Here is a 24311-nt window from a genome sequence, read left to right as displayed (position 1 = left end):
CGGGCCAGCAGCGGCGCCTCACCGCGCCGGGCGGGCGGCCGGGCCCCGCCGCGGGGCGGTGGGAGGGCGGCCGGGCTCCGCCGCCTGCAGGCCCGGCCCGGCCCGGCCCTGCCCTGACCCGCGGGGGGCGGCGCGGCCCGGCGCGGCGCGGCCCGGCCCGGCGGCACGTGGTGGCGGCGCGGCCCATGTGACCGGCCCTCCCCGGCCGCCGCGGCTCATCCCCCGCCCGGCCCGAGTCCCCGCCCGCCTCGCCCCCAGCGCAGCGCAGCGCAGCGCAGCGCTCTCCTGCGTGCAGCAGCCCCGCACCGCAGGCAGCCGCCGCCGCCCCGGGACCCGGCGCCATGGTAAGGGCGGCGCGGCGCGGCCGAGCGGGGAGGGCGGTGGGGGTGGCCGGCGGGGGCAGCGGCAGCGCGGCCCGGCGGGGCGCGGGGCTGAGCTGAGCTGAACAGGCCCGGCGCGGCGCGGCCCGGCCCTGCGGCCTCCGGCGGCCATTTTAGTCTAATTTTAGCCGGGTGCGGGGGGAAGGGGCGGTGGGAGCGGCCGCGGGGCAGGAGCGGGCGGCGGGGCGGGCCGCGGTGGCCGCGGCGGGGCCGGGGGCCGGCGGTTGGGGCCGGGCGGGCGGTGTAGCGCTCCCTGCGGCATCGCCCGGGCGTGCGAGTGCCCGTCTGTGTGTGTGTGTGTGTGTGTGTGTGTGTGTGAGGGGCGGGGGGCCGGCCGCCGCCGGCGGGCGCGGGGAGAGGGGCTGCCGGCGCCCCCTCGGGGGAGCCGGTGCTGCGGCCCGCCCGGGGCTCGGGCCCGAGGAGCGTCCCCGGCCGGCGGGGGAGCGATCGGCTGGAGGCGCCGGTGCCGCTGGGGCCGGAGCGAGCGTGGCCGAGAGCAGGGCTGGAGGACGCGGGGCGGCGGGACGCCCGTTCCCCGGAGGCGAACGCCGTCCCCGCGAACAAAGCGGGGAAAGGGGGCAGGCGGGCTCCCTCGGGGACAAAGCCGGCGGCTCCCAGCGAGCCGTGCACCTGCCTTCCCCAAACAGCCTGCTCTGGCAGCGGCCGCCTCTTCAGATGTAATTGTTGGACCGAGAGCAAGGGCGCTGCAGATGGGTTTAGCTCGCTCGCTCGCTCGCTCGCAGTGGGGTTTGCTAAATTATTTTCTTTTTGCCGTGAGCTCCCCGTTTGCCCTGTCAGTGTTTTGTTTTCTTGCTGTTTTAGATTCGGGTTTTGAACGGCTTGCGAGCCTTATGGGGGGGAGCTGTACACATTGTAACTGGTATTTTTGTATGAAGGAAGAGCAATCAAATAATACTCGTCCAGCAGTACGAAGTAAAATTCAGTTTTTAAAGCGCGGTGTTGGAGCTGACACAATGCAGAAAACATTTGTGCTGCTTGTAGAGCCTTACATCACCCAACAAAATGAGAGTCATGACAGTGCTGGATGTGAGCTGCTGCTGTAGCGTTTGTTCCACTAAAAAAAAACCTCGAACAAAACACACCCCCCCCCCCCATCCCAACCCAAAACTACAAACTCCTCTCCTATGTTCAGTTCCCACCCCTCCCCCCGCTCTCCCCCTCCCCCCAAATAAGCCAAATGCATGATAGGGTAATGGAAAACTGCTTGAGTAGTACAGTTGTGTGCCTAGTTGTATAAACTGCTCTCCAGAATCACAGCTGAAGATGCTGAGATCTGCAACAAGAGAGTATAGAATTTATACCTCCCTTACATTTTCTGCTCCAGTCCTGCAAAGATTACTAATTCATAGTGTGTTCAGGTTGAGTATAGTATTTTTATTCTTACAGGGGCAGGCAGACGTCTTTATCTAGCGCTGTGGGCTATCATCTTTTCTAGTGAGTGTTAATTTTTGTTGTTCCTTTGATCTCATTTTACAGGCTTCTGGAGTAACAGTGAATGATGAAGTCATAAAGGTTTTTAATGACATGAAAGTAAGGAAATCTTCAACCCAGAAGAGATTAAAAAAAGAAAGAAAGCTGTTCTCTTCTGCTTAAGTGATGACAAAAAACAAATAATTGTAGAGGAGTCAAAGCAGATATTGGTTGGTGACATTGGAGATACTGTGGAGGACCCCTATACAGCCTTTGTGAAGTTGCTACCTTTGAATGATTGCCGATACGCTTTGTATGATGCCACATACGAGACAAAGGAATCTAAGAAAGAAGACCTGGTATTTATATTCTGGTGTGTAAAAGCAAAGCTTGCTGTTAAAATTGAATATTCTGGAGTTAACACTGGATGACTGAATAACTGTTTTGTTGTGGTTTTCTTCTTTCCTTTAAAGGGCTCCTGAAAGTGCACCTTTAAAAAGCAAGATGATCTACGCAAGCTCTAAAGATGCCATTAAAAAGAAATTTACAGGTACGGACCTAAAAAGGTTTTGCTCATTAATTATGGTGCCGTTTAGATGTTGAGGTTCTCACAAGTACATTGTTGTCCGTCTGTCTTTCAGGTATTAAACATGAGTGGCAAGTAAATGGTTTGGATGATATTAAGGACCGTTCAACACTTGGAGAGAAATTGGGAGGCAACGTGGTAGTTTCACTTGAAGGAAAACCCTTATAAAAAGACAGACAAGTGCCATCTGGATCTAAGGAGCTTCCATTTCTGCAGCTCGTTCAATTGGAATAGTATTAGTCTCCCCGTCCCTTTCCCTCCTCCTCAAAAAAAAAAAAAGTCCCTTCCCTAATGCCCCTGAAGGAGATGTCATTGTTAAGCAGTCTACCAGTGATTGCCATTAGACTGTTTAATCCTGGTAGTTTTATGTAGGATCCAAGGAATGCTTTCACGTCATACTCTTAGCCAAAACTGGCGTTGCAGGCATTCCTTGCAACATGTACAATGAATGTGATAGTTAATGTGAATAGTCTAGCAGACAGCAAAGGGTAAGCTAATTGAATGCCTTGAAAGTATTGTCCACTGGTCGGATGGTAGACTCTATACAGTATTACTTACAGTTGCACTTGGTTGCAGTTCCATGAGGCTCTTGTGCATTCATACACCTCACCTGCCTTGACAAGCCTATTTTTGTGACATGGCAGCACACAACACTATGCATTTAAAGCACTTTTTTGTAATATGTTTGACCTGCCCCCCCCCCCAAAGGAATGCCAATTAAGTTGCTGTAACTGTGTCATCAAATTATTGTAGTACCTCAGTTTCATTCCTGTTACATGCATATCTTTATAAATGAAGTAGCTGTTATGATGCCTTTTGTTTTCCATTGAATGTACACTACTGAACAGGAGTAGAAGTTATCTGTTTACCATGTGAGTCTTGAAACACTAAAGTTTTGTAAAACATCGGTCATGGTGGCAATTTCTGTATTAAAAAGAGCCTTAAATGGAACATTGTTTTTTGAGATCAAAAACTGGCCACGTTGCAATAAAACTTGTGGCTTATTACAGAACGTTGCCTTGTTTTCATTGGAAAATACAGTTTTTAAGTATGTTTAATTTAAGCATATTTCAAATAACTTCTGTGGAAAGTATTGTAAAGATAAACAATCATTAATCTCATCTTAAATAATGCAAGTTTTTCATTCCTAATCATGATTTAGGCACTGCTTTACAATACTTCGTGGCTCTGTTCTGATCATTCGATAAAGGACCTGATCCTAGTTTACTGTTAAAGTAAAGAAGCTACCACTACTAGAGACCATTAGTTCCATGAAACACTTGTGTCCGAAACGTACAAATACGACATTATTAACCATGCAGCGTGTTTCGTACCTGAATGTTCTTAAAGTTCTACATGTCAGAGTAAAACCTTGCACAACATCTTACAGCTCGCCGTCTTTTTCGGTAGGATGATGTGTAATGGCAGTTATATGCAGAATATGAAGCTGGTAAATAATTTTTGTTTCTTGAGCGTTGCAGTTAAGACGGACTTGGTACAAGAAATAGCCTAAATGAACCGTTCTACTTGTTAGCTTCTATGTAAATAGAACTGGAAAGTGTTTGCCACTACCGAGGCTTGCATCGGGGACATGTTTTGGCTGGGAGCCAAATAGTGCTCTCCTTATAGAGAATTTGATCTGCTCTGTGTGAGCAATCCTCCGTTAGCCAGAGCTATTTATGGCAAACACATGCTTTTGTATCTTGTCATCGTTACCCACAAATGGCAAAACTGGACATGATTCTCCTGGTATGCATAAAGGAGCGCTGTTAGGCAGCCACTTGCAGCTGAACTGTACATGCTGCGAGAAGGAATGCTCTTTATCATTACCTTGTTTTAAAACGTTGGTAGAGTAGAACTGGGGGGCTTTTAAATACGGGCGCTCTATGTTCAGTCCATAGCCCTTTTTCAACAAGGAAGCAAATAATAATTAAAATATTTTTTCTGGTTTTTTTGGTTTTTTTTTTTTTTAGTAGTTTAAATAACCTAGTGGTACTGTCTTTAGGCTCTCTTGGCCTGTAGAACTTTAAGACTTTGTTTCAGGCTTCTGGCTATCCCTATGACTTGCACACCTCATTGTGTTAGCTGTTCTATGTAGACTAAACTTTGCTAGAATTTAACTAAAAAGGCATGATGACCACTGACTTACTAAGTGTATTAATGAGTCTTGGTTTTGTTTTACAAAACTCTCCTTTCAGGTACCTTTTAAGGTTGAGAAGTAACTGATGGTATGCATGTTGTCTAGATTAAAAAAAAAATATCTTTTTATTCCTTAAAATAGTCTATTTCTGATTATTCATGTTGTGTGCAAAGCCCAGTTTAATGTAAAGATCTACTTTGTGCTTTATGTTTGACTTGAGTTCAGTGCAGTATAATGAAATGATCTTTTAACTGATTTTTCACAAAGTATAAATGTTTTCTTTAGAAAAAGCCAAAACTGAAAATGTTAAATTTTAATAAACCATTTGAATTTCATTTTAGACAGTAAACTTTTTTAAGCAGTATCGTGTTTAAATTTATTGTTTGTCTCTGCTGCAAACAGTCTGGAAAGATGTCTGTGGCTTCTAAGTTGAGTATTAAAGGTTACTTTTTTTTTTTTTTAAACTAGCTTAGGTGTAAATTCACTCAGTCCAAGTAGATATAAAATTGAAGCACAAACTGCATTTATGTAAGATTCATACCAAAACAAGTTTTGGATCCAAAAGGATCAGCCTGCCTTCAGTTTGTTCTTGAAATGACTGACTGACTGACTGATGTGAGGTCCAATTCAGATGGCTTGCTTTTAAAAAAAAAAAAACAATAAAGTGCTACAGAACTGTTGCTGTTTGAATTATAAAACAAATGAGAGGCAGCTGGCATCTGTTCCAAAATGGTTTGTCAGCTGTTGTTTTCTGTCATTATGCAAAATGGTGAGGGCCTCATTGTGATCAAGAAGTAGAGGAAAATCCTCTCGAGTTGAATATCTTCTGTGTATCTCCGTGTAGACGTGACTTGGGTATCTTGGCTTCAGTTATTTGATTGATAAAGAAATGTTAAATAAAATTTCCATGAGAGTAGCTTGTGCAGAAATGGCATTTTTCTTCTAAAAAAAAAAACTTCAGCAGTTGTTTTGTTTGATTTGGTAAATCCTGGAAGAGGTATAGACATACGGGTTTGATTTCTCCAAAAAAAGAAATCAGTCCAAGACTAGGGTGCGTAGGTGAGGTTTATGCTTGTGGCGATTTTAGAAATGCAAAGCTTAAATTTATACAGACTTGAGTGTAAGAATCACTCCTAGTCAGATCATTAAATGGATTTTGAGTATGTTCATTTAGAACCCAAAGTGTTTCTCTAAGTGGAAGAGTCTTTTTCTGCTGTACCATTCCCTCAGAACGAGTGATGGAATACAGCAATTGCCACAATTTGATAATAAGCTTTACTCTCTTATGCCAATTCCAGTATAAACCAAATTTTCATGTCTGGCTATTATTTATAAACTTCTGTAAGTTCCCCTTAGTTTGTGGTGGCGAGTTAATGATTGTAGAGTGAAAACATGGCACTAATGGTGGATGAACGATCATCAATGTAGCACCTGTCTATTAAGTATTGAATTTCTTTGAAATATTTCTGATTTTGAAAACCTGGTATAAATAAAATTAATTTAAATGTCTTCAGATGTTGAGTTTGTTTGTGTGCTAGGCAGCACTTACACTAATCGCTTTGCTGTTGTCTTTGGATTGAGAGCAGCCCAGACACTGAGAAAGGAGAGAGCGTGGAGTAAATGCGTGGAATACGTGCGTTTTTGTAATGGATTTCACCTACAGCCCATTCGGCTCAATACCCAGCTGTAGCAAAAGCCAGCACCGGTGGCTCTGGAGATAGGTATAAAGAAGTTTTTAGTGGGTTGGCGCTGGATAATCTTTTTCTTGTGTTGGGTCCCAGCTCATATGTTCAGAAAATTAGATATTTTTTTTTTTTTTAAAAAAGGTAGCAAAAAGTATGTTTACACTGACAAGTCATTTTTAATACTCAGAAGAAAGTGAGGTGATGCAGTGTGAAAAGGGTGACTCCATGAAGAATGATTATCTGTTTGGTATCAGTGGTATCTCTCCTCTTAATGTAAAATTTCTTGGATCTAGGAATAGCTTAACTGGAAGAGAGTTAATTTTGTAAACAAAGCTGTCAAACAGCTTCCTTGGATTCTCTGGAGGAGACAGGCTTTTACACTGTAGATTAACAAATCTTTTTAGTGTTTACCTAACATAAGCTTTCTATGTGGCTGTAAAGGACATATATAAGAGTAGGCATTAAAAATGAGTGAAAGGTCTCTTTATGAAATGAAATATTTTTATACAAATTACTGCTTAGTTTAAAGATATTCTGTTCTTACTGTATTCATATCCAGTGCTTGATACCCTGTTGAATTTGGGCATTTCCCTGCCTCACCTCCCATGCTGTTAAATCTACAATAACCCCCCCACATCTTACTATTCCTTGCATTGCCTATCTATGCAATCTACTAATAACATCTGAAAAAAAATACTAAAGTGAAAAATTAAAGCCTTTCATAGGAAATTCAAACAGGTAACATAATTTATTTTATTTGGTGATTTGATAGAATTGTCTTTTTGTATTGTAAAGCTTGCGGCAAAAACGTGTGCTATTTGGAGGCACTGAAAGTAATTTTGACATTGTCTTTTTAGTATCTCATTGTAGGTTAATATTTCTGTTGTCAGCTTTACTTCGTAGTTACTTAGAAAACTAATGATTGGAAAAGAAACTTGAAGGTGCTGCTGATTATTTTAAAAAGTTTCTAAATGTCAATTCAGATTATTAAAAAAAAAAAATTAAACCTTCAATTTCCCGCTGCTAGCTTAATTTTTATTCTTGTGTGAACAGGCTGAGGAATGTGTGTGTAGCTGTAATCGTGCCTCTCCTCTTCCACCTCTTTTATTTTTAAAAACAGCTGTGTCACTGCAAATCCCTACCATCTGTCCGCCATCTTCTGTAAAGCTTTACGGACAATCTCCACTTGTACCTTTTGGTATCTATTTCCCCCCCCCTCTTGTTTGTGATTGTAGGGATTTGATTTAGAAAAACTAAATGCTGTAATATTATGCTCCTCAAAAGCTTTTCTGTTATGCAGAAAGTTAAAAGCATCAGTTACTCTCTGGTGAGCACAGCTGCAGGGTATACATTGGCTTGAAAAAAGAGATGTGATTTTGAGAACCAGTTTAGAGAGCCTTATTTGTGTCTGCTTCCTCTTAGTGGCAGCACTGCTTTCATCTGTGACCTTCTATTAAGGCTAATGTGAGAACTAAGCTTTTCTTCCATTTTGGCTGTTTCAACAGAAAATTGAATGTCCATATAGCAAACAAGGTGCAGCGAAGCAGAGGAAGGTTTAGAAGAAGCAGTTTTTCATAGAGACCTGTACATCGGGGGGGGGGGAAGGGGAGGGGGTAGGCGAAGGGTTACAGCAGAGGATTTAGTTTCCTTTTAATTTCAGCATGAGCTTGCAGCTGTAAAGACTGAGCTTATGTTATCTTTTGCTCTGCCTGAACATGTCTCAATGCTTCTAAGCAATGAAATGTGAACATACAGCTCTGTATCGGTGAAATTTGTTTTCCTCCTACAAACACGAAGCCGTGCTATAATGGGGCTCTTGGTTAGCAGTATCATATAGGTGATGCACCTAAGCTGCATTTGAACAACCCTTTAAAAATGTGTACTTTTTGATTACACCAAATACAATAATTAAGCTGTTACATTGGGAGTGAGGATGAACGGGTATAGTTCTTAATTAGGTGAATGCAAGTGACAAATATAATTTATGGTCATATTTTAGAGTCTTAGCCCTGTTATTTAAGCGTGACTTAGAGATGAAATACTTCCCAGTCCACAGAATTCATTGCCTGCATAAATTCTTTTAAGAAGCAGTAGCATAATTTTAGCTCTTCGTTGACTATACTGATGCAGAATCTGTCACCTGAAGGTTTTTATTCTTCTGCGTTGGTGAATTCCCTTTGTAGTGTTGCATTATTTCTCTGCATCCATACTTCAAAATCAGTTCCCAGAACTCTCCTTCCAAGTAACCAGAATTCCTAAACAATATTTATTCTGCGTGACTAAAGTAGAAAGGCATCTTGTAGAACACCCATAGGAAACAAATGCGTGGCATTAGCCTACGTGGCCACTGAACATGTTTGGCCCTGCATGCCATCTCTGACTGTTGGGTCATACTGTCAGCCCATTCAGGTTTGTGTGCAACAGCCCAACCCAGAAAATTGGTGGAAACAGAAAAGAATGTCTTAATTTTTCTCAGATACAGACTTTACAAGCTGGCTGAACTCGTAAGGCTGAGTGAAACAGCTATCAGGGTCACAGTGATAACCACTTTTTCTAAAAATTTTTTTACCTGTTCTGACAAAAACACCTGGCTTTGATTCTACCCAGTTTTATAGATTTACTTCGACAGGTGCAACGGTTGGAAGTATCTCCAGGACAAGCTATATTTAGATATATAACCTTCTGATAATTCTGGTAGTTGCTTGGGTCTCATTATTATTTTAATTCAGTCACTTCAACTCCATTACAATTTTAACTGGCTGGAGTTCAGCATTGCCAATATAATGCTCACAACACAGCATAAACAACATTTAAAAGTCATTATCGTCAAAATTAGTAATAATTTAAATCAATTTTATTTCTATAGCCGGGTCTCAGTTTTGCAAGGAGGATGACAACTCTCTTAAAAATCAAATGGTCTTCAAGTGTGCTCCTGACTGAACACACCTGCCATGAATCTTCATGATAGGGTTGAAGAAGTGTTGGAGCATCCACATCAGAGCAGTTTGCTGTGCTTTCTTGCATAGCTGGATAAATTTCCTATCCTGGGATACGTTGAGATTACTGTGGTATCAATGTCTAAAGCATTTCACCTCCTTTTTCATTCTGAATAGAATGGACAGACTGCAATTATAGCTTTTTCTTACGGTAATACAGTCAACCATCTCAGCTATGAATTTTATTTTTTCCTGATTACCAGAAGGGAGAAGAGAATGCTTCTCATAGCACTGTGCAGCATAAGGCCAAAATACAGCACCGGAATTACATGCGGGCATCATAATTGTTTTCAGCTATTGTGGCTGTTGCAGCAGGTACAAAACGTGATCTTGTCAAAGTTGACTTGTGCACATGTCTTGGTAGACTCCAGAAAAGAGCTGTGGTGAGAGTCCGAGTATCTGGCACTCTAGCTCCGTCCCTGCAACATCTCTGTAACATCACGAGGCTATGCCTAATCTAGAACTTCTCTTTCAGGAATCATACGTTACTGCGCTACCCTACTTCAGAAGTCAGAGTGACTGATAGCTCAAGACATCTTCAGGAACAGTAGGACTGCTGTTGCTCTAATAGTGAAATACAAAGTCAAGATATTTCCAGTAACAGCTTTGCGCACACCAGATTCAAGAAGCACATGACTCTCTGTTTATCTGCAGTTATCCTGTGCACAAAGTAATAACGATACATAAAAATATATTTAACACCGATAGTAATTCAGAATCTTACTTTAATTTAACAGCTGTTTTCTTTGGAAAACAGTGAGGATAAGATTTTTCCAAAGGTTTACTAATTAATATCCAGAAATGGAATAACATATTTTCATGTTTGTGTTTTAGGTATTTTTTGTCTAGATACTTAAGGAACCTGGAATTTCCTGCTTTTACCTCTTCCTTTTTTTGTAGAAATGGTGTTAATAACCAGTCTTTCTGCTGTAATAGCAAACTGTGGGAAGATGAGAAGAGTTATTTCTCTTTGCATCAGCATCTTACGTTGTGTGCAAATACAGATCCTCTCAGTTTCTTCTTAAAGTAGTGTTTGGATCACGTTCAGTGGTTAACAGACAAGAACATAGGATTTTTGTAAGTCACATTTTACAGTATTAATATGAACATGCACAAGTTTTTGAGCTATGAGATGAAAACTTTTAATTACCAAAGGGCATATTTGGGGAAAAAAAATTAGTAACTTTTTAAAGCTTATATTTTTCTCTGCTAACAAGTTTTTTATGCTGTAAGTTGCCCACAAAGTTTTGTTCTTTCTGTTTTGTTAGTTACTGGGTTTTGGTGTTCTCACTTTCCCCACACTGCATCGTGTTTCAGTCTAATATGGACTGGATTAAATTGTTATCAAAGGAAGGAGGTATTACGTATATAATATGTGTATAAAATATACAGTTACTGTAGGAAAGATAAACTCTTTGCTTGACCCAGTTTTATGGAGCTATTTCTTTCTACAGGGATGGGATCACAGTTAAGGAAAAGGAACGAATGGGTTTGCTGAGAGTATTTAGGAGCACTCAGTGGGAATGAGATTATTTTGTAATAACAACACAAATAAGTAGTGCTTAATCCTGAAATAATCATAGACCATCTCATCAACCTTGCACCAGCATTTGAGAGATGAATATTCTAGCTACTTTATGATATTAGTTTGAGATCATTTTCCATTGTTACAAACTTGGAGCTCTCCAGATAAATATAGAATAGAATATTTATACCTGTGATGAATGTTTCAATGTTTTCACGTATGTTATGTTTTTAAAAAGATGATTCATAATTAGTGGAAATGCAGTTCTTCAACATCTTTTAAGGGGCTGAAAATTAAAGTGAATGTTATAGAAGCAACCAGTTCACTTAATCTATTTTGGGGAATTGCTATAATGTTATCAGACTTGCTTTTCCATCTGTTGGGCACAGTGTGACAGAGTGCATAGAAAGGGTGTTGTGGTGCCATAGTATCTGTTATCACTGACACTAAATGCATTTAATGGTAGTGAAGTTACAAGTCATGCTGTATGCAAAAGGAAAAAAAAATATTCTCAGATCAGAATTTGTCATTTTCATAGACAGTAACATTTTGTTCCCTTTGAACAGGTGTAAGTGTCCTTCTGTGTCTTTGTTTCCTTAAAGCGGAAAATGACAAAATTGAGGCTTTCCCCTCCCTTTTTGACTTGCTTTCTGTGTCCCTTCTCCTCCAAAGCATTTCCCCCCCTTCTGGCCTACATGCAGAAATTGCTCACCCACTTCCTCCAGTCCTCCCATTTATCTCAGTTACCTCGGTTTCACCTCCTCTCATCACCGTCCTTTTCGCTCCCTGCTAGCTCTGATTCTCCTCTGGTCCTGTTCCATCCTAATAGCAGTGTGCTTTAGTCTTTATCGTAAACATAGAGCAAACAAGAAAAAAAACCAAACCACTTTTGATCCATTTACTGGTTTCTCTTGTTAAAAGTATGTAGCCTTATGAAGAAATTGTTCGAAGAGTAAACTTGGCTACAGTTTACCAAAGTGGCAAAGAGTTTGAAATAATCTCTCGAGATGTTTGAACAGTTCCATTCCACTCATGGAGTTTTACTCTGAAATCCAGGCTCCACCATTTAGATGGGAAATTGCCGTATTGGGTTATTTTATGCTTTCCTCGGTGCCAGAAGCCTGAGCTGTCCTTTTTTGCAGTCATTAAAGCATCTGGTTTCAGCTGTTAACTTCCACAAAAGTGGTAAGTACTTACAGTACTTACAACGTGGGGAGATGCTATGGATGCATGAATTTATGGTATATTGAAAACTGAAGCTGTAGAAATAGTGTGAAATAAACTGTGTATCAACGTAGAAAGCTGCAAGTTAATTGCATGGCTCATTGGTTAAGACGCCATAGTCAAATCAAGAAAATCTCTGTATTATCAAATGTATAGAAAACTGCCACAAGGATTACAGGCCATATTACCAACTTTATGTGTTCAGAAAATTAAAAAAAGGCAAGAAGTAGCCTTTTGTATAATGAGAAGTTATATTAATATAATATCTTTTAAGAGTTTTAATCTACTTCCTTTTCTGAAACCTTGTATTATGCTTAATTCACCTCCTCAAGCTTTTCTCTGCAGTCTCGAGCACTAGAAACTGACAGCATTGCTGTGAGGATTTACTTCCTTTTCCTGATCTTAAAAAGAAAAGGAAAAAAGTCTGTGATGAAGAGATATATGAAGTAGGGCCATCTGAGGGTGCTGTTCGACAACATAGCGAAGACAATCTAATGACACGTGTGGGATGAGAAGGGGATTCCTGCAGAATCTGGGTTGAATGCTCCCCCTTTTCTCTACTGCTGCTTAACCCTGCTTCGCTAGGCAGTGAATTTAGGAATCTACACTTCTCACTTATTTTGGGAAAGGTTATTTTTTCCCTTGTTTAGAAAGGCACGATGCCTGAAATGTTTCAGATGTTTCTGAGAATTGCCTGGGTCTTGGTCGTTCAGTATATGGTATGCAGGGTGTCTGTGGAGGAGCCAAACTTACTTTGTGTTCATGACAGCCGCTGTGCTCCTGCGTGTTGCTCTGTGCATTTCCAGGCAACGCCGGGCTATTGTATTACATACATCTTGTACAGTAAGTCCAGCTCTTCCAGGAAGAATTGGACGTTCTCTGTCTGTATATTACACAGCAGATATGTACGCTTATAATATATTTAACATAGATTAGAAGCATCAGATGTTTAGGTCTCTGGTAGGTAGAGAACGATCGTGACACAGTCATATCTGTCTCTGCTGGCAAATCTCAGGCAAAAATCTGGAAAGCCCGATGATCACTTGCATCTCATCTTCTTGTCATGTACATACTTTAAACAGCATATTCTTCAGCACTCTGACTCCTGACCATATATACAGCAGCGGTGAAATTTGGTCCATCAAATCTCAGCTGCTGATAATGCCGCACAAGACATGTAAAGGCATTTTAATGTTTAACTTAAGGTGAAACTTGGAGTTACACTACATCAGACATGTGCATGCCTGACTCCAGCTCTCGCTTCCTCTCTTCACTCCTTTTAACAGTGTTCTGGCCACCCTTCCCCCATGAAGATCCATGATATGAATTAACTGAATTCCTCAGATTCTGAAGTCCTGACTACAAGCCTTTCAGAGACTGGGAGTCCTGCCATGCCATAGTATTCCTAAGGGTGTAGGCAAGCATGCTCCATGTACAGCACGGCACAGAGCTGTGAATACCCAAGGGCCAGCACTTCTAGAGAGTTTGGGTTTTGCTTTGTTCATTTAGTTAGTGAGACAAACTTTGTTTGCTCAACTTCAGCTCTCTGTTAGCATTCCAGGTGAATTGTATCTAGTGGTGTTTTGAGTGGAAAAGTAAATTATGAGTTCACTACAGACTAGTCAGAAAACAAGAGTAACAGGCAAAATAGCTCACCTGATGTGTATTTGGAATTCAACCGGTGCATGCATGTGTCAAGTATATACGAAGTTGGGTTTTTTTTGTCAGGATTGATGTAATCCAGGCATAATCAGGGGTAGCTCCATTAAAATCAGTGGAAGTTAGAAATGCTTATTACAAGTTCATTAGTGTCTGGAATCATTAGAACAGTATGGTGTGATGTTAATGGCAGCAGGGGAATGCTCTGGGTGTACAGTAGATGAAGAGAAATGTTTTACCAGCATTATGCATATTTCAGAGCATGCATCACAGTTTTGCAGTTTCAGACAACAAAGATAATATAGTCCAGACTGAAATGTGATGGGTCTCAATATATACAAGAAATGCAGCCATGATTCTTTTAATCAAAAGGTTATTTTAGATATGCATTATTAATTTAACCTAATAGCACTCACTTTTTAAATGCATGAAGTGCAATGATAAATGCTGTTGTTTTATCATGTGGCCATTTATATCTATTATGACCTTTTTGGATCAGCACCCACGTACTGTCTCCTTGTGTTCTGTATGTGCACAGAAGCGCACCTCATTTTTGTGAATTTAAGTTCAGAAAACAGCATTGACATCAAGGCCCGTTTGTAAGGCAGAAGCTGGGCTCTCCTGTCTGAGTCTCCCCGGTGGCCCAGTGTAGTAAGGGTACTTTAAATGTGACTAGCATACACTGACAGCACTGGATTCAGCACAAACATTCCACAGCCCAGTCTTATTGCCATATTAATTAGAAAATGGGTGAGTCCCCTTCATTTTTTATACAAAACCATAAGAAAAACTATTAGAAAATCCACCCATTATGGAAGAAGCCTGAATTCACCTTTCTCTTGACTAGTTATGATTCTGATTCACATATTAGTGCCCTAACCAGGTCTGTGAACTCCAGTCTCTGTTTGAACTGCAGGTTAGGGGTTTCACTGGTACTCCTGTGTGTCAGCCTGGCCTGATGGCCAAGACTCATCCTTTGACGCTGCCAAGGTACAAACGTCACCCTCTCAAGTGCTTTACACACAGTCACCCTCACACTGAAGGCAGCAGAACTTTACATCTTGAAGAACACTGGTTTCTGGTTAGGGTCTTGTTTGCCTCATTTCTGCCTCCAGAACTGTACAAATGTTTTATATGAAGAAGTCACTAGTTAGTGATTAGGGAGCAGACATGTAGAAATCAGACATGGTGATGTCTGTATCATTGTGCTGATGATGTATCATCACGTCCAGCTCACTTTGCACTTCGTAGATTCAGCTCTTAGAGATTATAACATGAACATCTCCACATCTAACACAGGCCTCACTGATGTTTGTCTGTTTAGTACTTCTCTTTAATAAGCCTGGTGGGGTTTTTTTGAAGAATCAGTTTCAGTTGTCAGAAGAATTCTTTATTTTTATGGCATAACATCATTGTGTGTTTAATTTACTTCCTCCAGAAATCATCTCTCGATCACTGTCTTTGATCAGAGGTGAATGCGTTTTTCTCAGCCTAAGCTCCAATGATGAGATGCCAAGAAATATTTCCACACGCTCATAGTCTGGGCAGTGAGAGAGGTGTCCCTGTAAGCTACTTCTGTAAAAATCAGTTCCTGCTACAAATACAGCACTACCCGTGTTGCCAGGGCTTGCAGAGTGGACTCACTGAACAGGTCAAAGCTATTTTGTTCACTTTTTCTCAAGTGGGAATTGTTTGGTCTTGTGCATTGCTGAAGCATAGGGCTGCCACAGCCGAAGGAACATAGACTTCCCCTACCCATATTCTGGCCATATGATGTTCCACAGCACCTGAAATGTCTGCGAGTCTGATCACAGAGCTCCAAACCTGCAGTAAGCAGTTGTGGTACAGGTCAGGACTCCATGCTGGGCACGTGAAAGTTTGCACATCATTTTTCTATGCAAATCCGGCTGACAGGGAATGGAGAATCTGATGCCAACCAATGGGGCTTTCATTCTAACTATCTGCTATTGCCAGCTATCAAGCCATATAGCCCCCCCCCCGCCTTTTTTCCCCCCAAATTTAGCAAGTTCACCTTAAAATTAATTTATTTTTTTCTTTCTACTACTATGATGGAGATGATGTTGAGAATCCTGCTTTGATGTTTTGAAACCTTATTTTAATTGCAGCCTAAATATATTCTTAGGCATTTTATTTTGTACCTGTATTGTTCTTTACTTTGAATAGCCTTCCCTTTCCCTTTTTTTATCCCCTGATGTTATATTCTCTTCTTTTATTTGTTCACACCAAGATATTTCTGTTAAGATAGCCTTCTTGATCCCCTTAATTGTCCTAGCAGCACCTCTTAGTACCTGGTCCAGTTTGAATCTATCTTTTCTGAACATGTTTGACCAGGCCTTATCACTACATGTTATGAAGATATTAATGCATTGCTTTCTCTGCCTTGTAGGATCCTATGCCTTCTTCCATTAAAGTCAGATATATATCATGTGACTGATACATCTACTTCTTTCTCCTCCTCTGCTCTTCCCTCACGCTTATAGAAATTTCTTTTGGCCCCTAAGATCATCACTTTGCATTATTCACTACGAAATTCCATCCTATTTGTTACTGCAGTCCTCAAGGTCATGAAGGTCTTCCTGCACGATACTCCAGTCCTCTTCTGTATAAGTAGTACCTTCCAGTTTTGTGTCGTCAGCAGATTTCATTAGCTCATTTACTTCCTATTTTTTGTGCCAAGGTCATTAATGAGAAGATTAAATAAGATTGTTCCCAGGGTGAATCTAGGGAACTCCATTAATAATTCTCCTTTCTCCTGACGGAAGATTCCTCTTCAGTCAGTTTCTTATATGCTTTACAGTTCATATGTTAGTCTTGATTTTCATCTTAATTAATGTTATACAAAATACATTCAGGAGTCCAGCAAGATTAGGTCTACTGTGTATCTCTGTAAAGAACAGGCAATCATTTTATCAAATAAATATATCAAACAAGTCTAGAATAATTTATCAATGATAAGTGGGTATTTTTATCCCACTTCCGTATCCCTCTTTATCTTTTATTACGTTTCCCTTCCAAATGTGTCATAAAATCCTGATCATTATTCAGCTCAGGCGTACATGCTTTGGCAGCTGCCTAGTTCACTTATTCCGTTTCCTGAATATATCTAAAAATGAATATTAAGAGATCGGTATCTCACTTTTATTGTTAATAAATTAAGCCCCAAATATTTGGTACTTCATTCAAAATAAAAATGCTAAGAATTAGAACAAATTAAGTGATTTTCTAATATTCTATTAATAATTACAAAACAGCGTCTCAGAAATGTACGAAAGAGGGGAAATATGAAAACAATGAAACAGCTATAAACTTTATTGTGGGTGGCATTCACAAATTCTATAAGCGTCATTTAGCCAACTTTCAACTATGGGGCATGCTGTTACCTTACTGTGGAGCCCCACGATAGCCTTGTTGCCCCATATGAATCAATAGGTGGCAGCACTTCAGACTAAGCTGTGACGTTGCACAACCTTAAAATAGATTTCAGCATTGTTGTGTTCTAGATTCAGAACCAGATGTGAACTGCAGGTCACCCAAAGAGGAGGGGGTTAGAAGAATTGCTAGAATGCTAGGAGGGGACTTGAGCTGAAAATGTGTAGCTTTAACAAAGAGCCTTAGTGAACCTGATTGAACCTTACTTGCTCTTGTTACTTGCTTTAGCTCATCGCAAAGATTACGCATGTCACACACAATCACATCTCAAGCAGCCAAAACATTTTATGATTCATGTGGAAATCAGAGCCCCGTGTACCTTAGGGCATTGGTTCAGAATCGTTGCAGAGGGAAGAGCATCACCTAATGAATCACCAGTATGACACTTTTTGCTGTCCTTTCCCACAAGCTTGTCCCACAGGTACAGACTTGGTGTAACGCAATTCTGTTGTGCTTGCAGGATGTGATACAGTATTGTACCACTACAGCACACTGGGGTGTTTTGTGGACCAGAAATTAAGGTACATTCTAAGATAAAGTAGTCATGATTAAGCAAAAGTCTTAGCTGTTGGTGACTCAGAGCTGATTTTGTGACTGTATGACTGGGAGACAGGATTACATGAAGTCCAGAGCTAAGAAAGGTCAGCCCAGACTGGAGGGGGAATCCATTGCCAGGATGTATTACTGGAACTCCGCAGTCTTCAGTGCTACAGTTGAGTGATTATATGGAGATGTAAAATAAGAAATACAGCAAAGAAACTCTTTTTCTGTGAGATGTGAAAGGCAAAATTTAACCTAAAACTTTTATTTGGTGCATTTGCAATTGGGCTTTACGCTGGTGCCTACCTTTGTCCTAAAGCACTGATTCTCTGGGTGGGGAGATTTCGAAGTGCAAATTCCAAGAATAGCATTGCCTTAAACGGTGGGAAATGAGCTGCCTTGCAGGTTTGGTAAATCTGAAGGTTTTGTTCAGCCACTTAGTCAGAGCTGCCCCCTCAAGTGAGAAATAACAAAAGGAATTTTTTTGAGAAGGTGGGACTAGAGCAAATTATAATGGTCTGAAACTGTATGGGTCCTTTGTGTTTTCTAAAAGAAGCAGAGGTAAAAGATTTCCCATTGTAGAGTATTATCAAATGACTAGAGCCAATAAATTGGACATAATGATCTTGCCTTCATGTAATCAGCAAAGCTCCACTGACTTTAATGGAAAAACATTGATTTGCACTAGCAGAACAGCTGAGTGGAAGGAGGTGCATTCCTGACTGTCTTGCTCATGTGGGTAATCTCCCTGAAACAATTCTCAGAAATAAAGATTATTAAGGGTCTGTGTTTCTTTTGTAGCTCCATTCTGCAGGTCCTTATACTTTCAGTGCCAAAGCTGTCTGTAACAGCCTAGTGCACAAAGTACAAGGAACCCACTCCAGAGGAGGGTCTGAATTTATTCCCTTTTTTTCCCTGGCCTGGATGAGGATGCCTCACCAGTCCTGAGGCACGGCTCCCTGCTCCGCTCCTGGTATGTATTGCTTTGTGAACTTGTACAGTGTCTACCACAGGGGCAGAGAGCTAACAGGGACGCCTGGGAACTCAGCAGCAATGAACGGGACACTGAACCCCCTGCCTTTTGCATGGAGTCAAACACTGCCCTAATAGAAGAACTTTTGGTGCCCATGTTATTCCATGTATCAGCAGGATTTGGCCCTACATGTCACAGTTGCTGTGATAATTGTGGACAGATCTGAACACAGCAGTTACGATAACACAGCTGACCTTCCCAAACCCAAACTAATGTTCCAGATTTGGTTTTGTGTCTTGGGAAGGACAGAGCTTGATCCCAGCGGGAGGACTAGAAAAAGCATTTTCTAGGCTGGTTCCCATTGCTCAGTTCCCATTTGCAGAGCCACCCATGTGGCCCAGCATTCCCTTTGGCCACGTGTAAAATACTCAGTGAGGCTGGTTCACCTGTTCACCATCAGATCCACCTACTCAGGTGCAAAAATCCGTAAGTCAAAAGGCACGGGTGTGGAAAAAGAAAAAACAAAGTCAAACCCCCAGTGCTTTCCTTTCTTCCCTCCACCATACATTGACCAGCTGGGACAAAAAGCTTCTGTAACACTGCTTGGTTCTTCTCTGAAGACCTGATCCTGTAACAGTGCTCAGGTCTTCTCTGAAGAGCTGATCCTGGACCTGCTCATGAACATTACAAGTATCTCTCTTTCTGACCACATGCAGTACAGGTCAGTGTCTCAAACACCGAATGCTTCAGCTCCCCACGTTGCAACACAAGGCTTGTTTGCTCTCAAATACTGAATTACAGTTCTAATTTCTGCCTACAAAGATAAAACCTCTCATAGTATCATATTAGCTTTGCCTTGACCATGGGACTATTGCAACTCAATGAAGTGCTAATGGAGATCCAAATGCTATTCCATTAGCCTTCGTTCCAGCCTGGCCTGGTCAACTTCATCAAGTTGTGCTGGCTAGAGGCTGATGGACAAGTGCTTTTGTTATCTGCAGCCACGCATGCTCTGTGCAGACCTCTGTTGTGATGCAAGCTATGCCAGCTGCATTTGCGCTGAGACAGGCTCTGTGCGTTTGCCCGGTGGCACATCCTGTCCATCAGTGAAAACCACCGCACCACTCTAAAACACTATAGCAGGAGCCACATGAATTTTTCCTGGTGTGCCCACTGGGTTTTCACAGCAGGGTGCTTTATTGTAGTGTACCTGTGGGATCATCTTTGCTGAAGTGCAGGTTGAAATAATTCATTAGTAATGCCACAAGAGGTTTCCTGATTGGTTTAAGCCAATCTAAAACTGCACTGCTGCTGAAAAGCGGGGTGCTACCCTTCATACTCTCCCTATGTTCCTGTCGTGCTGGCTCAAGTGAGGAAACTGATCCTGCAAGGAAAATAGGTAAATTGGGGCAGCTCCCTCATCTGTCTGCCCCTGGGGCTGCACTGAGGGAGCGCTGGGACAGCAGAGGGAGTAGGGGTACAGGGGGAGGTGTGACTTCCCCTCCAGCAGCAGCATGGCCTTTCATGGGCTTAATCCAAACTGCGCTCTATGGTTGTTTCACGTTCAGCATCTCCAGATCCAGAGAGACAGTGTGATGAACCAGACAGAAATGGCCTGTCTGGAAGCATGGGCTGCAGCTCAAGCGCTGGCAGTCACACTGTGGGAATCAGTTATTCAGTGCAGCTATTACAATTGCCCTGCACATCTTGGCTGTTTTGCAGTGAGCACCATCAGTCAAGCCAAGCTGTCTCAGGAGATGTTAACTCAAAAGCAGGCAGCTGGAAGTAAAACTGCAGTGAAGCCTAATGGTGAGTGCTCTGTGCAGCTGCATCTTAACCCATGCCTCTTATTGCAACTGGCTATCGAACACGATTTAAAATTAACAAGCATCTGCATCTCCATAGCTGTTAAGTCAGGAAAAGAGAACCAAGAGGGTGACATGCTTGGCCAGCCAACGTCTATGATGTGGCCTGTTTTATTTTTTTTTTTCTGACTATTCCTCAAGTCAGTCCTAAGGCCTCTGGCCCTGAAGATACTATATAGAAAGGAACACATTTGGACGCAGCATAGAATTTATTTTTTTTTTGGCTGGGCCACTGGGCAAGCAGGCATTTGAGACTGTGAATGAAACATGGGATGTGTCTTAGGGTGGCTGCTCCCATGCAGCTGTGCTGTAATATGAGTGTCACAACAGATTCACCTGGAGATGGAAGCAGCTTTGGTTTTGAGTCAGACATCACCGTGTTTGAAGAGCTGCCCCTGGCCATTAAATAATGCCTCAGCTGATTGTTGTTTTAATGCTGGTTGATGGCATCTATCAAACTCAGCTTTTTCTTTGGTAAACATATATCACAAATAACATGGTTTGGTTTTTTTTCTTGACTTATCTTTGATCATTTTGAATGAGACTCCTTTGGTCAGAAAGTCTTCAGGATGCTGGTCAGCTAAGGCTCACCTGATATGTGTAGGAAGACAAAGGATACCCGGTTATTGTTTGGCAAGCTTGTGAATGTTGCCTCAAGCAGACCAGGTTAGTGGTCCTCACATTCTCTCATGCTGCAAGTGATGCTCTAATACTACTGGCGTTCACAGGACGTGCGAGGAGACATCCAAGGTTTTCAGGGGAGAACTCAGAAGTGGCTACCTGCCAGACATGAAAGAGAGCAACAATGAAATTCAAGTGAGCAAGAAGCCAGTGAGGAGTACATTAGGAGAACAGAAGACTGAATGTAAAAAGAGACAAAAGTGGAATGAGCTGGGACTGATTACAGAGAGGACCTGAAGGCTTGGGAGTCAGGGGAGAGGTGTCACTTTGCGATGAGCTGGAGAGAGAGAACAGACAGTTGCCCTCAGGCAAGACCAAAGGAAATTGGGGCACTGAACGGGGTGGTCCACCAAAGAGAAAGGAAGAGACAGGTTGGAAGGGGAATGACAGATTAGGAAGGAAAAATGCTAAATATTAAAAAAAAGGGAAAAATAATTGAAAAGCAAACAAAAAAGTATTAGGAGAAAAGGAAATAAGATAACAGGGAGCAAAAGACAAAGAATAATGACTAATAGTCCCCAACAATAGGTATCTCCTGAATTAGGCAGAAAGTGTCATTCAGTCTGCTCTGGCAAAATAAGCAGCATTGTGCAGTCCTTCCTGATACCCATTATTGTACCAGTGACAAGACATGACAAGAGCTGCTTTGTCTGCCCCGCCTGGTGCTGCCCTGCTGGGGCAGAGCTGGCCTTTGAGGAATGATGTGTATGAGGTCAGTGTTAGCAAATCTGCTTTTTAGCCTTCTTGGTCACACTTTCATCAACAAGGCCTTATTTATACTGAGGGTATTTTCTGAATCTATTTTACTATTCCCTAGCCCTGACAAGAATCATCAGTGCTAGCCCTGATGAAAGCACTACTGTAAATGGCCGCCTGGTATTTTTACCTCAGACTTGTCAACATCTGACGTGAAAAGAGTAATAAAACTGCTTCGGAGAAGTCTCCCATAATGCTCCTACCATTGCAGTTACTGATTGATAGTGTTAAGACTCTACTGTGAGGCTGATACATGCCAAAGCATTCCTATTGCCCTCCACAACCCAGGGATTAAACCAGGCAGCTCTAAAGTTAAAAACCTGAGAAGCAACATGGGAAAAGAATCTCCCTGGTTTCAGCTGTGATGTCAACAAAAAGGTTTTTCTGTTTCTGTTATAATAATAAATTCTGTTACAATAATTTAAAGAATTTTGTGCCAGTACTTGGTGCAAGTAAAACCCGTAGTCTGGAGCAAAGGTGAGGCCAGAAATTCTGGCTTTCTTTTAAAGAAAGACATATTAAGAATTGGGAAGAGTGATAAAAAAGGATTCTCTCAGAATATTCTCTGAAGTGCTCCGTGTTTCAGCTGGTTTAAAAAGGAGAAGGGACTGAAGTTTAGGAAAAGAGATGAGTTCAATGGCTTTAAGTCCAGAGTAGGCAGCTGAAATGCTAATCAGTCTGTGATTTTATTTATAAACATTTCTATGCATCCCTGTGTGCCAGGGAAGGAGAGAGTTTCTTCATAGGCTCTTTCCTAGACAATCCTACAGGAGCTACGGGAGATGCAGTCTCCTTGTGCATCCGTTTGCAATGAAGTATTTGTGTAGAGCAATGATTGCCTACAATCTGTTATAGAAATATGACGATTAGGTTAATAACAGTATGCAATCCAAAGAAGAGAAAAACCTTCAAAAGGTTCAGAGCTCAGAATAAGTGATTTTTACCTCTGTTTACTGGATAATATATTCTTCCCCTTATAGCTTCTTGGCATTAGTTCATGGCACTGGTGAAAAATGAGGCTTTAGATCAACTTTCTGCATTGGTGTAGCTGTATACGGGCATTAAGTCATTCATGGCAGACAAAGACAGAATGTGTCTATAATGCCATGTAAATGAATTTTAAAAAGGCAAAAAGAAAAAATCTGATTCTTTGCTACGGAAGAAGTGTGCTGACTTGCATTACAATGTATATGCATACATATAGTCAGCATCTGGCACAAGGAGGCCAGGATTTTTAAAACTGCAGAGTGAGCCTTTTCAGGGTCCCTGCAGCCTGAATAGAAACCCACACATCCTTATTATTTGCATATGGCCCCATTATGCTTCGGAATTCACAGAAGTCTATTCCACACTGAGAAACAGATTTTTTTTTTTCTGATGGAAATTTTTGTTCTTCAGAGTGGCTAGAAGTTACTAGGCACATACTGTACTAAGCTGTATTTCGCTTTCTTGTCTAGAATATTATACATTTTTTTCCCTCTCTATTCTTTTAATCCTACAGCTCACGTCCTCTTTGTGTTCCTAAAGGAATATGATCAGTTTGATAGTCATCATTCGCTGTAAAGTGATCTATATCTCCATAACAGGTAAAAAGCCTCTATTGCTAACTGAGCTTTTTAGACTGGTTTTATAATAAGATTTTGAAGCCTTTTTCTCCTTCAGCCTTAACCTTCTGAAAACATTACACTTAAAAGCTCTAGTTTTCCACAGAAATAAAAGGTAGATATTGATTCATCTTTTTCAAATGTAATTATCTGCTCTGCCACAAAAAAGCCTTGCAATATAGCTTTAATGATGTGGTTCCTTAATACAGTTTCAGTTAGCAACAGTAGAGAAAATTCAAATCAAGTATGTAAGGGAATAAAATATTTTCATCTCAAAGATGAAATGAAAGGAGGAATCAATCTAGCACTGAGATACAGGAAAGCTGGTCCTGATGACCACAGTTTGTCTGCAAGATGTTGTATTTGAGCTCCACATGAACAATACATGAGGTTGTTTGAAGGAAACTGAGAGCAATTAGGTTTAGAGAGGGAAGTCGAGAGACTTCTCAAAAGAGAAAAGTGCATGAAGAATAGTTCCTCACACTTTTTAGAAACATGTATCAGCTAATGAAGTATCAGAACTACAGCACTTGCAGACATCAAACGCCTGCATTCATTGAATCACTCCATGATTAGTCATACAGTACAGGTAGTACTATATGACATGATGCCATGGAGTGGAAAGCCTTTAAATCTCTGCAGTGGTTTCCTGATAAAAGCCAAATATTTCTGAAGTTGTGAGGCTTCTAGCTTTCCAGGGATATCACACTCAAACACAAAGCAAATGTTATTGGTTGGGTAAACCTCGGCCGAAAAGCATTCCTAAAAATATGTACATAGCACCATCTACTGACATTATGAGTCTTTGCAGGGGAA

General features: G+C 41.5%; 1 protein-coding gene across 1 annotated transcript; it reads left to right on the top strand.

The window, feature by feature from the left end:
- Window positions 1-261: 261 nt before the first annotated feature.
- Window positions 262-6046, top strand: CFL2 (cofilin 2). The gene is given in 5 exon segments (XM_050897500.1): window positions 262-344; window positions 1878-1938; window positions 1941-2184; window positions 2285-2361; window positions 2453-6046. Coding segments are annotated over 5 exon segments (498 nt in total). The 5' UTR covers window positions 262-341; the 3' UTR covers window positions 2566-6046.
- Window positions 6047-24311: the final 18265 nt, after the last annotated feature.

Source organism: Gymnogyps californianus, chromosome 5 (genome assembly GCF_018139145.2).
Source record: "Gymnogyps californianus isolate 813 chromosome 5, ASM1813914v2, whole genome shotgun sequence".
Lineage (NCBI taxonomy): Eukaryota > Metazoa > Chordata > Aves > Accipitriformes > Cathartidae > Gymnogyps > Gymnogyps californianus.
This window is presented reverse-complemented; position numbering and strand designations above follow the sequence as displayed.